The 14,343-nt window shown below is 35.8% G+C and overlaps 2 protein-coding genes across 2 annotated transcripts; one reads left to right on the top strand and one right to left on the bottom strand.

Annotated features, from left to right (window-relative positions):
* Nucleotides 1-5,354: 5,354 nt before the first annotated feature.
* Nucleotides 5,355-7,953, top strand: LOC126657668 (uncharacterized). Its single transcript, XM_050352397.2, has 6 exons — nucleotides 5,355-5,672; nucleotides 5,914-5,975; nucleotides 6,087-6,352; nucleotides 6,591-6,665; nucleotides 6,766-6,828; nucleotides 7,653-7,953. Exons 1-6 carry the CDS (start codon nucleotides 5,566-5,568, stop codon nucleotides 7,695-7,697), a joined length of 618 nt encoding a protein of 205 aa, XP_050208354.1. The 5' UTR covers nucleotides 5,355-5,565; the 3' UTR covers nucleotides 7,698-7,953.
* A 507-nt stretch (nucleotides 7,954-8,460) lies between these two features.
* Nucleotides 8,461-14,283, bottom strand: LOC126656106 (uncharacterized). Its single transcript, XM_050350592.2, has 13 exons — nucleotides 14,041-14,283; nucleotides 13,289-13,937; nucleotides 12,842-12,926; nucleotides 12,609-12,698; nucleotides 12,361-12,434; nucleotides 11,977-12,061; nucleotides 11,788-11,877; nucleotides 11,073-11,203; nucleotides 10,276-10,357; nucleotides 10,149-10,196; nucleotides 9,662-9,734; nucleotides 9,446-9,549; nucleotides 8,461-8,771 (listed from the first exon to the last, which is right to left on the bottom strand). Exons 1-13 carry the CDS (start codon nucleotides 14,261-14,263, stop codon nucleotides 8,652-8,654), a joined length of 1,854 nt encoding a protein of 617 aa, XP_050206549.1. The 5' UTR covers nucleotides 14,264-14,283; the 3' UTR covers nucleotides 8,461-8,651.
* Nucleotides 14,284-14,343: the final 60 nt, after the last annotated feature.

Genomic DNA, 14,343 nt, shown 5'->3' with positions numbered 1-14,343 from the left:
ATACACCCCACTCTTCCCATTGCAATCAACAAAGAAACTACTTGCCATGTTTAGATTCTTCCTCACCCCTTCTACTTTTGCTGCCTTCATTCTAGTCTCTATTAGGAATATTAAGTGTGGCTTCCAGATACAGGCATACTCTTTTAAGCTTTTGAATGTCATAGGGGAGCCCAACCCGTGGACGTTCCAGTTTAGGCAACTCATTGTTTCCGACGAGCCTATGTTCCATGCTCCGCCGTTCGCTCATAGTCACCCGTTGTGTAATTCCTTTGCAGAGAAAACTCATTCGAACCCATTTCCATTTTTGATTCATCTTCCTCGCTTTTTTTTCCTCTCATCGAAACCTCGCCATCCTCAACCAGATTGGTTATGTCAAGAAGAGGGAGGATTTGCCCTAATTTTTGCGCCATGTGTTTTTTGTTTTAGGTTAACTTTGCTATGGGCTTCTTGGCCCCTTTATCTTTGGCCCTAATTCCCAGCCCTATTTTTACCAGCTCGGACGTTTTGAGTTTCCCTTTCGTGCGCGCTAAAACTTCTCCTTTCTAAAATTCTTTTCCTCCCTCAGTTTCCACTTCTACCAACTCTGCCTCTATCAATCCCCCCTTCTCGGTATGGGGCTCCATGCTTTTCCCTTCATATTTTCCAACATCTTTCCTCTCTTTACTCTAACCTTTCTCACCAACTTTCATGCCCTCAAACTTTATGCCACCTTCTTCATGTTTATCTTTCTTCTTGCCTTCATCTATCTTCATTAATGGCGGATTCCTCTCTTCCCCACGTGATATGCCCGCTAACGTTATATCGAGCTCTTGTCCCTCTATTTTCCAGATTTTGGACAGGACCTGCCCTAATGGACTCATTATACTTAAAATTCTGACTGTCTTCTTCTCCTTCTTTATGGGGACACTCCATTAATGGGTGACCAATAATACCACATCGACAACATAGCTCTAGCAGGCGTTCCTATTTAAGGACTGCATTAATGATCATACATTTATTATCCACCTTCACCTTCAACCCTCTTTTAGAGGTTTGGTGATATCCACTAACTCTCACCTTTATGTACTTGTCTATGCAATCACTTGAAGCCCCTGGATCCACTTCTTCGACCAATCCCAACTGAGCTCATAGGCTTCTCCCTGCTTCCTTCGTCTGGCACATGAGAGGGAGATTGTGAATATGGACCCGGAAAAGCGCATGCTCAAAATTCATGCTTCTGTGCTCTCCCTCTCCTGTAGGTATTTCTATGGCAATCAACCACTCTAAATATTTCCATGGCCCCCCGGTGATCATTCTCCTTTTATCTTCTTGGTACCCAAAGTGAAATACAAAAGTGTTGACTCCCACATTCTCCACCACCGTAGGTTCTTTCGTTCCCCATAAGAAGTTCAATGTATTGATGACCCCTTTTTCGTTTACTCTTTTGGTTGACATAATTTTGCCTACTAATGACTTTGCCACTTTCTATTCTCCGGAGGCTCTGGCTATCTCCCCTAGGTCGCATTCTATTATACCTTCATCGTCATCAGATAGCGACAATGATTGGCACAATGATGATACCTCCATATCCACCATCGATGATGGACCTGTTAGTAATTTAGAGGACACAACTATTCTCTCTCTAGTTTAGAGGGAGAAACTCTTTCTCCGAAATAACCCTTGTTTCAAAACTTTCTACTACCCCTAAAAATGTCTTCTTTCCATTAAATATGACAACTTTTTTGAACAAATCTAAAAGCTTTTTGCTAAAAGTTACAAATGCCCCACCCATCATTCCCACTAATATATTTCTACCCATGCACTTCGACCGCTTTGAGATCATGCTTCATGTGTTGTCTATCTAGATTGTACTCACCCGGAATAAAATATTTTCATATGCTCCCATTAAATTTGGGCTTCATAATGGATGAAATCTCTGATTACATACAAGATTGTCTTGTTTTTTGACCATTTAATGTGATGATGAAAAACTCGTCGAGATTTAATGAACTTGAGAATGGGTTTGGACAAAAATGTTTTTGATTTTAATTTTAATTAATCAAAAAATTTCAATTGAATAACTAATAGATGATAGTCTTAATTTCATTTTCTATATACAAGAACAAATCAAAATATATAAATTTTCTTAACGAAATTATTGATTTTCATAAGAGTTTCACCATTGATGAGTTGAGTTTGGAGAAGATGTAATGGTATAGAGCTCTTTTTTTGTGTAAACAAGATGTTGGTTCACTAAGGGTAGTTTAGGATTTTTCATATGTATTATCTACATTTTAAATATCAACTCTAAAACGTCAATTAATTAGGAATGGACGGAGTAACTTTTATCTAGAAAACCTAAATTTTTTAATACCCGTATTTGTCTTAAACTACCTATCGATTTGAGACAGAGTGATTAATAATTAATCGGCCAAATGATTAAAAAATATTAAACCTTTTATAAAAGTTTCACAAAGTCCAAACGTTTTAATTTTATCCAATTTGTCCTGAAACGCATGATTTCGTTTCAATAATGTACAAATATATAATTTTGCTCATTTGGCGCCTACTGGCACTGATGTGTTCTGCGACATGACACGCATCAACGCCTCATAAGCGAAATTGTGCATTTGGACAAATTAAAACAAAATCATGTGTTTCAGGAAAAATTAGATAAAATTGAAAGGTTTGTACTTTTGGAAAAATTCCATATGGTTTGGCTTTTTTGGTCATTTGGCCTAATTAATATGGATAATTTAATGAAATGTATATCAATTAAGACATATTTATTACTTTTTTTAATTTTTGAAAAATAGTCAAATGCGACAAATATGGAGCGGAATCCACTAACTAAAGTGAAGGGCAATAGTGGAAGATTTTTTGTGTGATTATTCAAATGAACATTGAATAATCACACAAAACATGGGATACGCACATGATACACATCAAGACTCAACAAAGGTACCACATGTGCTAATCCTAACGTATTACAATCCAGAACCAAATCGTAATCACTAACTTTTATCTTGATAAGTTGACATAGAAAATGAAACAACACATTTGTATCATGCAGAGCCAATCACTAACTAGAACTTAACTCTCAAAGTTAAGCAACTGACACATTTATCACTAACATGCCAACTCTTGTCTTAACACCAATTCAAGCTAAAACACAAGCCAAATAGCATTCACTACTCATTGACCAATCCATGCCAAATCATAGAAAACCTGTTCAAGGGTAACAACAATTCCAACAATTCATCAATGCCCAAGTCATGTAATCAACATATCTATGGCAATTAGGTTAATTAGCATACGAAATCATCAATTGAGCACAAACAACACATATACACCCAAATTCAACACACAATCACAGTAACCAAACCATATAAACGCATAAATAATCAACCAAGAGCTAAACTATATACCTCTTGAAGATCTCCAAGCAACAATAAAAAGGTTTGAATAAGAATTTGAAAAACAAAAACATCAAACAAGTCCAGACTTGAAGGTTAAAGCCTCTATCAACATCAAATCTTCAAAATCAACTCAAATCCATGTCCTTGAAGTGTTTAATCAAGTGTTTAATGAAGGTTTATGGTCTTAGCTTCCAAAAAGTAACATGGATTAAAGTGGGGACGAATTTGGGTGTTGGAAATCGGTTTTAGGGTTCTTGATTCGTCCAAACCTCAAAAAAACTTTTTATATAAAAAAGGCGCAGCCAACGATTATCGAGAACCTTCGACGATCGTTGAAAAGATCAACGATCATTGGCCAGGTCGTCAGGAAGCTAGTGAAGTACTCGGTAACTAAAAACGATTGACGTTCCAAACGGTTGAATGCTAAATAATTCTCTCAGGAATAACATATACCAAGATGAGCCCAATGCAACGGTTCAACTAGGAGATATCGATGTTTTACTAAACCATGGCAGTTTTGAAGAACACGCGAACACTATTCGATAAACGCCCGAAAATAAATCAAATGAACATTGAATAATCACACAAAACATGGGATACACACATGATACACATCAAGACTCAACAAAGGTACCACATGTGCTAATCCTAACGTATTACAATCCAGAACCAAGTCAGAATTACAACAAGAACATGCGAAAAAATACGGGGTGTTATAGTATTTAATGAAAATCAATCTCGCCTAGACATTTCAAATTTTATTTTATTTTTAATTAAAATTGACAACCAAATCCTAAAATCGATTTAAATTAATTTTTTTTTATTTCTTGCATTTTGTATTTTTATCCTTATTTATCAAGGCTAATGGGCTGAAAAAATCCTGACATTTGTTTTGGTTTTCAATTCCACTCCGAAGTTGCAATTTTTTTCAATTTTACCCTTTTTCAAATTTTTGATTTTCAAATGCACCTTGAATTAGAAAAACTAATAATTTTATTATGTGGATTAAAACATGTGAAACAACTATATTTAAGGATCATTTCATACTTTTTTTCATTTGAACAAATTTAAATAAGTCCTTAAACTTAAAAAAATTAAATAAATTCTAATAAAATATTGATTATAATTAATTATTAAATTACAATATGTCTCACATCGCTTTCATCGGACCCGCCATCACCGAACTCACTCTTGTCACCCACCATCGCCCAAACCATTCACTGCTGCACCCCATCAGAAATCACCGAACAAATTCTTTTTTTAATTTCGGCCAAAGCTCCTCCTATCTGAGGAGCAACAACTCCTCGGAAGAGGAGGAGCAGATATTCTCCTCATCGGAGGAGCAGATGCTCCTCGCCGTTAAGGAGCTGATATGTTCCTCGAGGATAAATTAGGCTAATATTAAAATATAAAAGTTTATAAACAAATTATAAAATACCAGTACCCAGACCTCAAACTCTAATGGGTGATGTTACTGATAATCATGATAGAATCTAGTCACTGCTTACATTTAGAAAAGATGTCATAGTCTCACTAGGTGAAGATTTCATAACCTTCACACTCATTTTTGTGATTAGTAGCATAATTCCATATTTTGATTAACGACAGTTACATGTTCGTTAAAACTTTAAACGCGTTCGTCTTACCGATAATTTTATTATTTAACTAAAAAAAAGCTTTTGTGGTAAAATGAATTGAATTCACATGCCCTTAGTATCAACATTTTACGGTCCATGTAGATAAGAAATAACAAGGTCTTTATAAAATCGTTGACATAGTTACACTCAAGGGCACAAGTAAGACAACTGTAAAATATTAAGAGTTCATTTGAAATTAAAAAATCATCAAGGACTAAGTTGTGTCTTACCATTAATATTAGGGGTATATTTGATACTTTTCCTTTTCTGCTCTCACATTGTTTTGCTTAATTTTACATTTCTCGAAATAAAATCGCTGATTCGCTCTCACTCTCTAGAATTCAGAATCGCAAAACCTAACTAAACAAAACAAAATAATACCAAATTTAATTTTAGAGAGCTTTTGAATTTCCTTTACTTTCTCTCTTCACTCTAAAAGCCGCGCAAATTAAATTGTTTGCAATGTTTTAGGGTTAGGGTTAGGGTGTTAACAACAATTTCTCGTATCATTCGTTACTTAAAGATTGAAGATGTATGCTGACCGAGTGGAGGCTGCAGCCGGTAGGTCTGTTAAGGAACGTCTTAACGGCAATTCTGCCGACGACTCTACTCGCCGCCGTCAAATTACCGGAAAAAGGTTTATTTTCTTTATATGAGCGTATTTAGGTTTTAGGGTTTAATGTATTCTCATTATTGTTGACATTGTTGAGCGTAAGGTTTGATTTTTTTTTCATTTTAGCTTTGCATTGAGACCCAGCTGCAAAATATACCAATTAAATTCAGAATGTGAAGAAAATGAGACTCTGTGTGGTGCCTTTTGTATGCTACTGCTGAACTATTATGTTATTCTAAGTTGATTATGTATGTTGTACTTGCAGGCAAAGGCAGGATGATAAGTGGGAACATGATCTCTACGAGAATAATGAGCCGCGTCTATCGAGTATGCATTGACTGATTAGTTGTTGCTACTGTTGTGTGATGCAAATTAAATTATTCATTCGTTCGATGTTGTTGTTGTTGTTTTTGACTTTTTTGTTGATGGCTTGTGAAGATCGCAAAGTCAGTGGTCAAGATCTTCGGCTGAAGCTTCAAAAGAAAAATCACCTACACGTAAAGGGGGCAGTTTCTGGTGTGCGGGATTTACGTGAAAAGCTATCTGGGACTATGAATGCACAACCAGCAAATTTGGATCCACCTAAACGGAAGCCGGAGACTGCTTCTCAACCTGCTAGGAGAAGTGCTGCTGTTGAAGCTCCTGAACCAGAGATTAAAAAAGTTGCTACCGTGGCTTCTAGGAAAAAAACATCTCAGCAAAAGGTATGCAGTTACTTTTCTGTTTTGTACTTAAAGTTTAGAAGCTACCTGATGCATGCATTTTTATTGGTTCAAAAGGAGCCATTTATTAAGTTTGATTTCTCTATGGTAACCTTGAGGAGGAATCCTTGAGGAAAGATAAAACATTAGCACCTAAAATGTGCACACATGTGTGTGTATGTGTGGATGGTCTTGTTTGCAGCCTTTTTTTTCTTACCTAAGCGGCACATCTCTGATGTAGGCCAATACTTCTCTGGAGAGTTTTCTTCAGTCTCTAGGCCTTGAAAAGTATCTGATTACGTTTCAAGTCGAGGAAGTAAGTAATTTCTATCCTTTGTTTTGTTTAGCTAAAATGTGTCACTTGTCGGATGCGTTCATAGTCTGGAAGTTCTCTTTTCTGTTTCTACTATGTACAGGTTGATATGACCACTCTTGTGCACATGACTGATGAGGACCTCAAAGTTTTAGGAATACCAATGGTAAACATATCTTAATCCATAAGTATACGTGCGTATCTTTTACGGTTAATTTTCATGTTGTTCCTCTTGGTAACCGTTTTTTCCCTAGACACCATCAATTTTGTGAAAATTCATGTGCCCCCTTTGAGGATTCTATAATCTCTGTTCTATCTGAATGTTACAATCCATTAAAATGAGCTTACTGTTTTTATCTTAAACCTATTTTTTTAAACCTATGCTCATTTTACTAAGTTTGGAGCTTTGAGCGGTCAAAACTCAAATACATGTCCTTATTCAAATTGCGAAATGGGAAGAAAATTTAAATCAATCAATGAACCGTACTATTCTTTCAGCAGCTAGTTATGTGCACCACTAAAGAGGCATTGGTGCTATGTTAATTGTAATGCTTTTACAAAATTCATCAAGTCTTTAATCCCACCGTGGATATATTAATGTTTAAAAGAATCTTACTGTTTAGGCTAAAATTAGACAATTTGGTTTGTTGTAAGTAACCATGCTGAGGAAAAGTAGTACTCTGTTGTTTCTCTTTGCACTCCATTGTTTTTTCCCACCTGCTTTCATGCACTTTGACAAGAAGACGGATCTCAGTCCAATGATCCATAATGTGTGTATTACTTGTCCATTTTTATGTCTCGGGTGCTAGAAATTTGGAAGACTTAATGTTGAACTACTTTTTTGCCGGAATGTTGTACTACTTGGTCTTATTCTTTCCATGATATCCAGTCCATAACTTGTACATATTATAGGATGCAAAACATAGTGGATTCTGGCTTTTGTTTTCTATCCTGGAGATTCCATGGCTGATTAGCTTTTGGTGATTTCAGGGTCCAAGAAAGAAGATACTTTTAGCATTGGAATCAAAAGGCTAGAATCAGGGAGGAAAGTGGCGGCTGCATGTTTTATTGGTTTGACAGTTGAATTAGCAGGATTGCGTTTAAATTGATGTATGCCTGGATGTAAAAATTTGGCCTCCTGTTTTGTCCTTATGGCCTGACTGGCTCAAAATATATGAAACTGGTATGAAAATTAGCTTGCACCAAGGTTAGGTTCATCCTTGTTCTCTTTTTCCTAATTTTTGTTGGGCAATTGTTGAAAATTCAGATTAATGAAATCATTACTTTGTTTGTTCGCCTCTTGATGGATATTGCTGGGGTCTCTTTTATGAGCTGCTTTAGACTGGAAATGAAATAGCACAGCGCCACAGCTTAATAATTAAGTTGGCCATCGGGGAGCTAATTCTGCAGTGACGCTCATAAAATAAAGTTCGCAAATTCAGTTTTTCTGCATACTTGCTAAATTGTATGATTTCTAGGTGTCACGTGGGAGTTTGAGAAGTACGGTTTAGTGTTCATTTTCATTTGTTAATGTAGATCTGATCTGCAGTGTTTTAACTTGTCAGTTTTAATCAAGCTGCATTAAGCTTTGAAGTACTTTGAGAAGTATTTGAAATGTTTTGAAACGTGTATTCCATTCTCTGATTTTTCTTAAAATTTTATGGCTATAGTGCTTAGTTTCTGCTCAAATCATGACTGGTGATATAATATTTTGGTTTATCATCAGCCAGTGTATAAAGTTCATTCTATTGGCCAAATTGCCAATTTTATTTCCTTACCTTTTCAAGAGATGGTGTAATTGAGATAAAATGATTACTTCATAGGCATAATAAAGCAAGGAAACAGCGCGAATTTTGAACCCGAGAACTTTCGACATGATGTATACAAGCTAATGAGCTGCCAAAAATGGAAACAAAAAATATTATCCTAAATGCAGTTCCTTTGGACAAAATTTCTTCTGTCATCGTTATACTATCTCTAAGGGACTTGCTATAGTGCTGGCTCTCCTTTAGCTTTCCAAAACAAGTACTTGGCATTTTCTTTCTTGTATCTACTCAATTCTCTTACTGCTGCAAGCACAACATGCATTGTAACTGGAAGGAAGAATGGCTGTTCAAACACAAGCACAGTAACAGATATGTGAGAACATTTTCGTAGCTATAACAATTTTCTCTATCACAACCTCCTACGACCCTCTTTTATGCTCATACGCATGCTTTTAAAATCAAAATAGCATATATGAAATATGAGATTGGCGAAAACATAAGATTCTTGACATGAATCTTCTTAACTAGCTTTACATTTTCACAGATGCCAATGGTCAAAAGTTGCCACATTATGCAGATAACTCATCTATATCAAAGCTACAAAACTATGGGCATTCAATGTGCATATTTTTAGGGGTTCTTATCATACAAATTAGGGTAAAGTGTGAATAAAGTTTAAACTATAGCATGTTTTACAATCTCCATACTATTAATATCTGTAATTCATAACATAAATTTTCATTTTTATTATGATTCGAATCACTGATTGAAAATTCAATTGGTCTGTGCTGATTTGGACGTTGGAACCCATCTCACTATGCCTTTTGTTTTTGGGTTTTGGCGTTCCACATCAACATGGATTGATTGGATTTTCAGTCAGCGATTCGAATTGTACTAAGATGTGTTTCAAATTGCAAAAATTAAAAGTTTGTGTTGAAATTACAAACCCAGTCATAGTTCACGACATGATTGCATTTAAGCCTACAAATTAACAATGACATTTCTTGTAAAACATACCGAGTAGACAGCAAAACAATGTTCAAATGAGTAGTAGCTGACAGACATAATAGAAGGGTGGAAAAAAGCATCCTCTGCCAAAGATCTCGCCTGCCTAGAGGAAACTGGCAACAAACAAGTTCAATTAGTTTACCTTGCTATGCATTCAAAATTCAGATACAATACTTCCATTCAAAGCTGCAACGAAATTTAAAAATTAAAGTATCAGGAACACACCAGCTGAGGCATCATAAACTCCAAGAGAGGCATTGCTTTGAGCTAGTTTTGCTGATTCAAGTGAGAATGTTACCTGCTCATAGATGTTAAAGAATTTAGAAAGAACAATATTGAGCTGGTATAATCGCTAATTAGTGATGACCACATGATTCAGCAACCTAGAACAGAAAATATGCTGTGAACGTGGGCATTGGAAAGGACAAAAGAATATGATAATCTGCTGTAAATAGAACTATTCTCGCTTAAGTAAGGTATCCACTGTTTCTTCCGGAAAAAAAAAAGTATCCACTGTTTTAGAAGGATCAGTTTCATCTTTTGTAATTTATAAGAAGTTCAACATATGGAGAAACTGGAAACGGAAGAATAAGGAAGAGAGAAGTTCCGTATTCCTCTAAACTCTCAATTAGGACGTAAAACGGCCACCAGCAATTGCTGGTTTGAGCTGGTCAAATACGCAAAAGAGAGAATATTCATCTTGACAACTAACCTGCTTTCCTATCTCATCCGTAATGATCATTCTAGGTAAAGATTGAACCTGCAGAGAGAACCTTATTAAATTTCATCAAAGGATCTAAATAGATTAGGGTGGCTTGATTAGTAATTTCCCAACTCACCAATCTAGACAGAGATCCAAGTGTTGTAGCGCTTGAGTGAAGATTAAAATAAGTATGCTGCCTTGACAAGACATCCAGTTCCCTACATGATGATCCTCTATATTACTTTTTAGCTTTAAGATCTTGAAGCCATTTAATCAAACTATGAAATTTCAAGGGATTATACAGGCTGTTAGGCTGTCGAAATTGACAAGCACAAAAGGAAGACAAGAGAAAACCCTTATTTCCAAATAAAATGGCATGTCTGTAATATTCAAAGCTTTTTTCAGATACCAAGCACTTTGATTTCTCTATTTTTAATAAAGCAGGTTAAGCATTGGTTTCTATATTCTCAATAAAGCAGGTTAAGCAACCTATTTGTCAATGAAAATTTGGACTACAGTGGAGAAAATATGTAGCCTTAAGAATAGCGGTTGTTCTTTATGAATACGTTGGGACCTATGATATGATATTTTGACAGGATGAAACAGTGAGGACTTTTAGCTTCAAGTTTATACAAAATTTACTTTGAAAGAAGACTTGGTGTTAAAACGACCTTAACAATGTAAGGTGTTCTGTAATGGTGTCAGAGGAATATAAGAAACCTATTGTGATGGTGATATAATGCAATGCATCCTCTGAATCAACTAAATGAAGTTTTTAATATCTGGCAAAAAGATGGACTTTAACAGCAACTATTAGCTTGCAATGTGGCAAATCATTCCTGTAGATGAGCTTATTTGGTAAATAAAAATTTACACTGTCAGAGACAGTGCTTCATACCCTAAATTAGATGTGCGCAAAGAATGTTTGCATACCATTGTGTGAAGCCCCTTTCACTAGATAAGAGGTTGTAACTGCCGTATGCACCAACATAAATACTACCAGATTTGAGACCAAAAAGTTGCCGAAATTGCCCCATGAAAACTTCAAATATCTTCTGAAGTTCCTGTTCAGAATTAGCATGTATCAAACCTCAGAAACATAAACAGAATCCATCTAAGAGGTTAGGACATTATATCTGGTCATTTCAGATAGCGCTATGCGGTAGTTTACTACATTTCTTCAACTAATTACATATATTCTAACCTAACCAGAGAACAAAAATGGTATTGGAAAGCTTTGACGAGGTCAACATGCATTGGAGTGGATTCTAGTGCGTATCTGCAATGTGCTCTATCTATCTTAAGAGGGTTCTGTATTGTTTGGGCAGTCTTTTAATGAATTGAAAAGGATTCTGAATGTTTGCACAGGTCTGTAATGAAGTAAAAAGGATTGTTTTTCGCCCCATCATGCAACTCAGCAAAGTGTGGTTAGTTTCTAGTTTAAAGTAAACATCCTGACGGCAGATTTTTTTTGTCAAAATAAAAAATTAATAGAGAACAGCCTGCTCATATTAGATTATTCCTTCAACTAGTTGTAATGATCTTTAAGCAAGCTTCTAATACTAACATTAAAGCTAAATGGCAAGGAACCAGATGATAAATTTAAGCAATTAAGCCAACCTGGTCACTTAAGAAATGAACATCTAACCTGAGTAGATATCATATGCCTCTCGGGAAGCTCACCTTCTGAATCTTTTGAACAGCTTGGGGAATTCCACACTGTAACTCCTCCCCACATCTGCAGTAAGCCATTAGAATTAGTAACATTAAGCAATGACTTTGCAAGAAAGATGCTGGCTACCAACAAGTGAGAGCTAACAAAAACTTGATAACTAACAGGGGAAATGAAGCCATTTGTTGCAGAAACTTGTCCATTTGGAAGCTTCAGAAGAAGAGGACATTCATCAGCAGATGGTACATATCTGAAAAGACAACGAAATAATATAAAGATCTTTTTCAGTGAAAAATATTTCTCCTTTCTAAAGGGAAAGAAGATTTCCAGAAACAATTGCAACCAAATAATGGCAATAAATTCTTAGCAATTACCGGTTATTCCCAAGTTAACACAACCAACAGTTCCTAAGGAATATACATGCAACCGACTGAAAGGGACAAGCATGAAGGTATATATAGCCAGATAATTTATGGATTTATCATACTATTTAAGTAAACAATGTTATAGTTTAAAAAAAATAAAACAATATCAAGTAAAATAATATACACCACAAATTGCAATATCTTTGATCGCCCACCAGCTGCAGTAGAAGTATCCAAGTGCCATTCATTTGAGTTCACCTATTCACAAAAATTGAGAACATAAGTGAGGGAAAAAAATTGAGCTCCAGCGATCTAAATGTTTAGCAATCCAGTACATGTAAATGATACAAATTCTCAATTTCAGTAAAATGGTCATAGTAATTTACTTGTCTGATATTTATAAATGTGTAGTCAGGATATAATGAAACATACAAAGAATGGAAGGTCATTAACATTAAAGACATAACTGTCCAGCTTGTCATCCCAGGAAGAATAAGTAGACTTAGGTGTATGGTACAGAACCTGTCAATAAGAACTAACATCAGCAGAGGAAAACAAAACAAAAGAAATATTTACAAACAAAAAAAACCAAAATGGACAAAAGCCAAAGAATTGAATAAACAATTTTATTTTATTTTTGCATAAAGAAATGGTGTACTCGTTACTTGGCTTTCCACGCTTATATTTGCTATAGGTGCCAATGCTTCAATCACCGGAGCCAATAACGTCTCATCTATTCTCTGAAAATCCCTGCAAAAACAAAGGTAACAGATAAATGGAATGCATGTACGTACATCAGGAAAACAAAAGCTTCATGCACTCAAGTAGATATCTCATCTTACAAACTCAAACTCAAAACTCAAAACACAAAATAATTAAGAGAATTCTCCTTAACACTGCTGCTTATGATATAACTGATATTCAGTATAAGTAAATTCAATCTTTTTCCATCTGTATATTCTTTTAAGATCCCTACTCCACTCATGTTTATTCCACACAAAAACCAGCCTTGAGAAGCAAACAAAATACTAACTAGATTACGCATTGGTGATTAACAAATATCAAACACAACTAACAAACAGAGCAATAAGAAAAATATTTCATAACATTACCAATCATAAATCCAATCGTGCGGATTCGAGTTAAGCAAATTAAACGACAAAACAATCCTTCCATCGGAACCAACAGGCATAAACTCCTCATGAACAAAACCTTCATCTCTACCTCCATTACCAAACACATTCACAAACACCTCCGCAATTCTCTCCACCACCGCCGCCTCCTCAATATCCACTTCCTTCCCTACCACAACCACCGCATGCCGATACTTCCCCACCACAACCGTCACCCCCTCCTCCCCCGTCACATGCACCACAACAGTATACACTCTACTATCACTCAAAACGCTCTGCAAAACCTCATCAACACTCTCATCATCACCAAACTTCAAATCAACGGCTGCAAGCGCTCCACATAAGCTAGATAAGTTATGATCATCAGCATTGCAAATGCTAACAGAGAGAGTGAAATTAGCATCATTATTAGTTTGTTGTTGTTGTTGTGAGGTTAGTTTGGTAATTTGAGATGATAGAGATGAGTGTAAGGTATGGCGATTGAGATTAGGGTTCGGTGAAGCGATGAAAACAGCTTGGAAATGAAGCGGTAATGGATTTGATTGGATTTCGTTTGAGAGTTTTTCCATGTCGTCGAATGGTAACGATGATCTGTAGATTTCTACTGATTTCCATAAGAAAGGTAAACCTGAAGAACAAATTAGAATTAGAATTGAATTTAAAAAAAGTTCATAATCGTGGCTAAAAGTGTAATGTAAATTGAAGTTGATTGTAGCTGAAGGAATGAAGACCTAGGACGAAGGAGAAGAGGACTGTGAGAGTGAGGAAGAGACGCTTGAGTTTAGGTTTAGTAGTGCGCATGGTTTCTGGATCGAATTTGATCGGTTCTTCTGCCGGCGATTCGGTGTTTTCCGACGCTTCTGATATTTGATCGTCTTCCGGCTCCATTTTGGGTTTCTGTTCTTGTTGCTCGGTCGATTTTGTTGTAGCATCTGAGATTCCAGTTTCCGCCATTTTTGATCAAAATGATTTGCTACTTGCCTGCTTTAAATTTTAATCTTGTACAATAATTTATATTTAATTATTACTAAAGT

The sequence above is a fragment of the Mercurialis annua genome, linkage group LG7, assembly GCF_937616625.2.
Source record: "Mercurialis annua linkage group LG7, ddMerAnnu1.2, whole genome shotgun sequence".
Taxonomy (NCBI): domain Eukaryota; kingdom Viridiplantae; phylum Streptophyta; class Magnoliopsida; order Malpighiales; family Euphorbiaceae; genus Mercurialis; species Mercurialis annua.
This window is presented reverse-complemented; position numbering and strand designations above follow the sequence as displayed.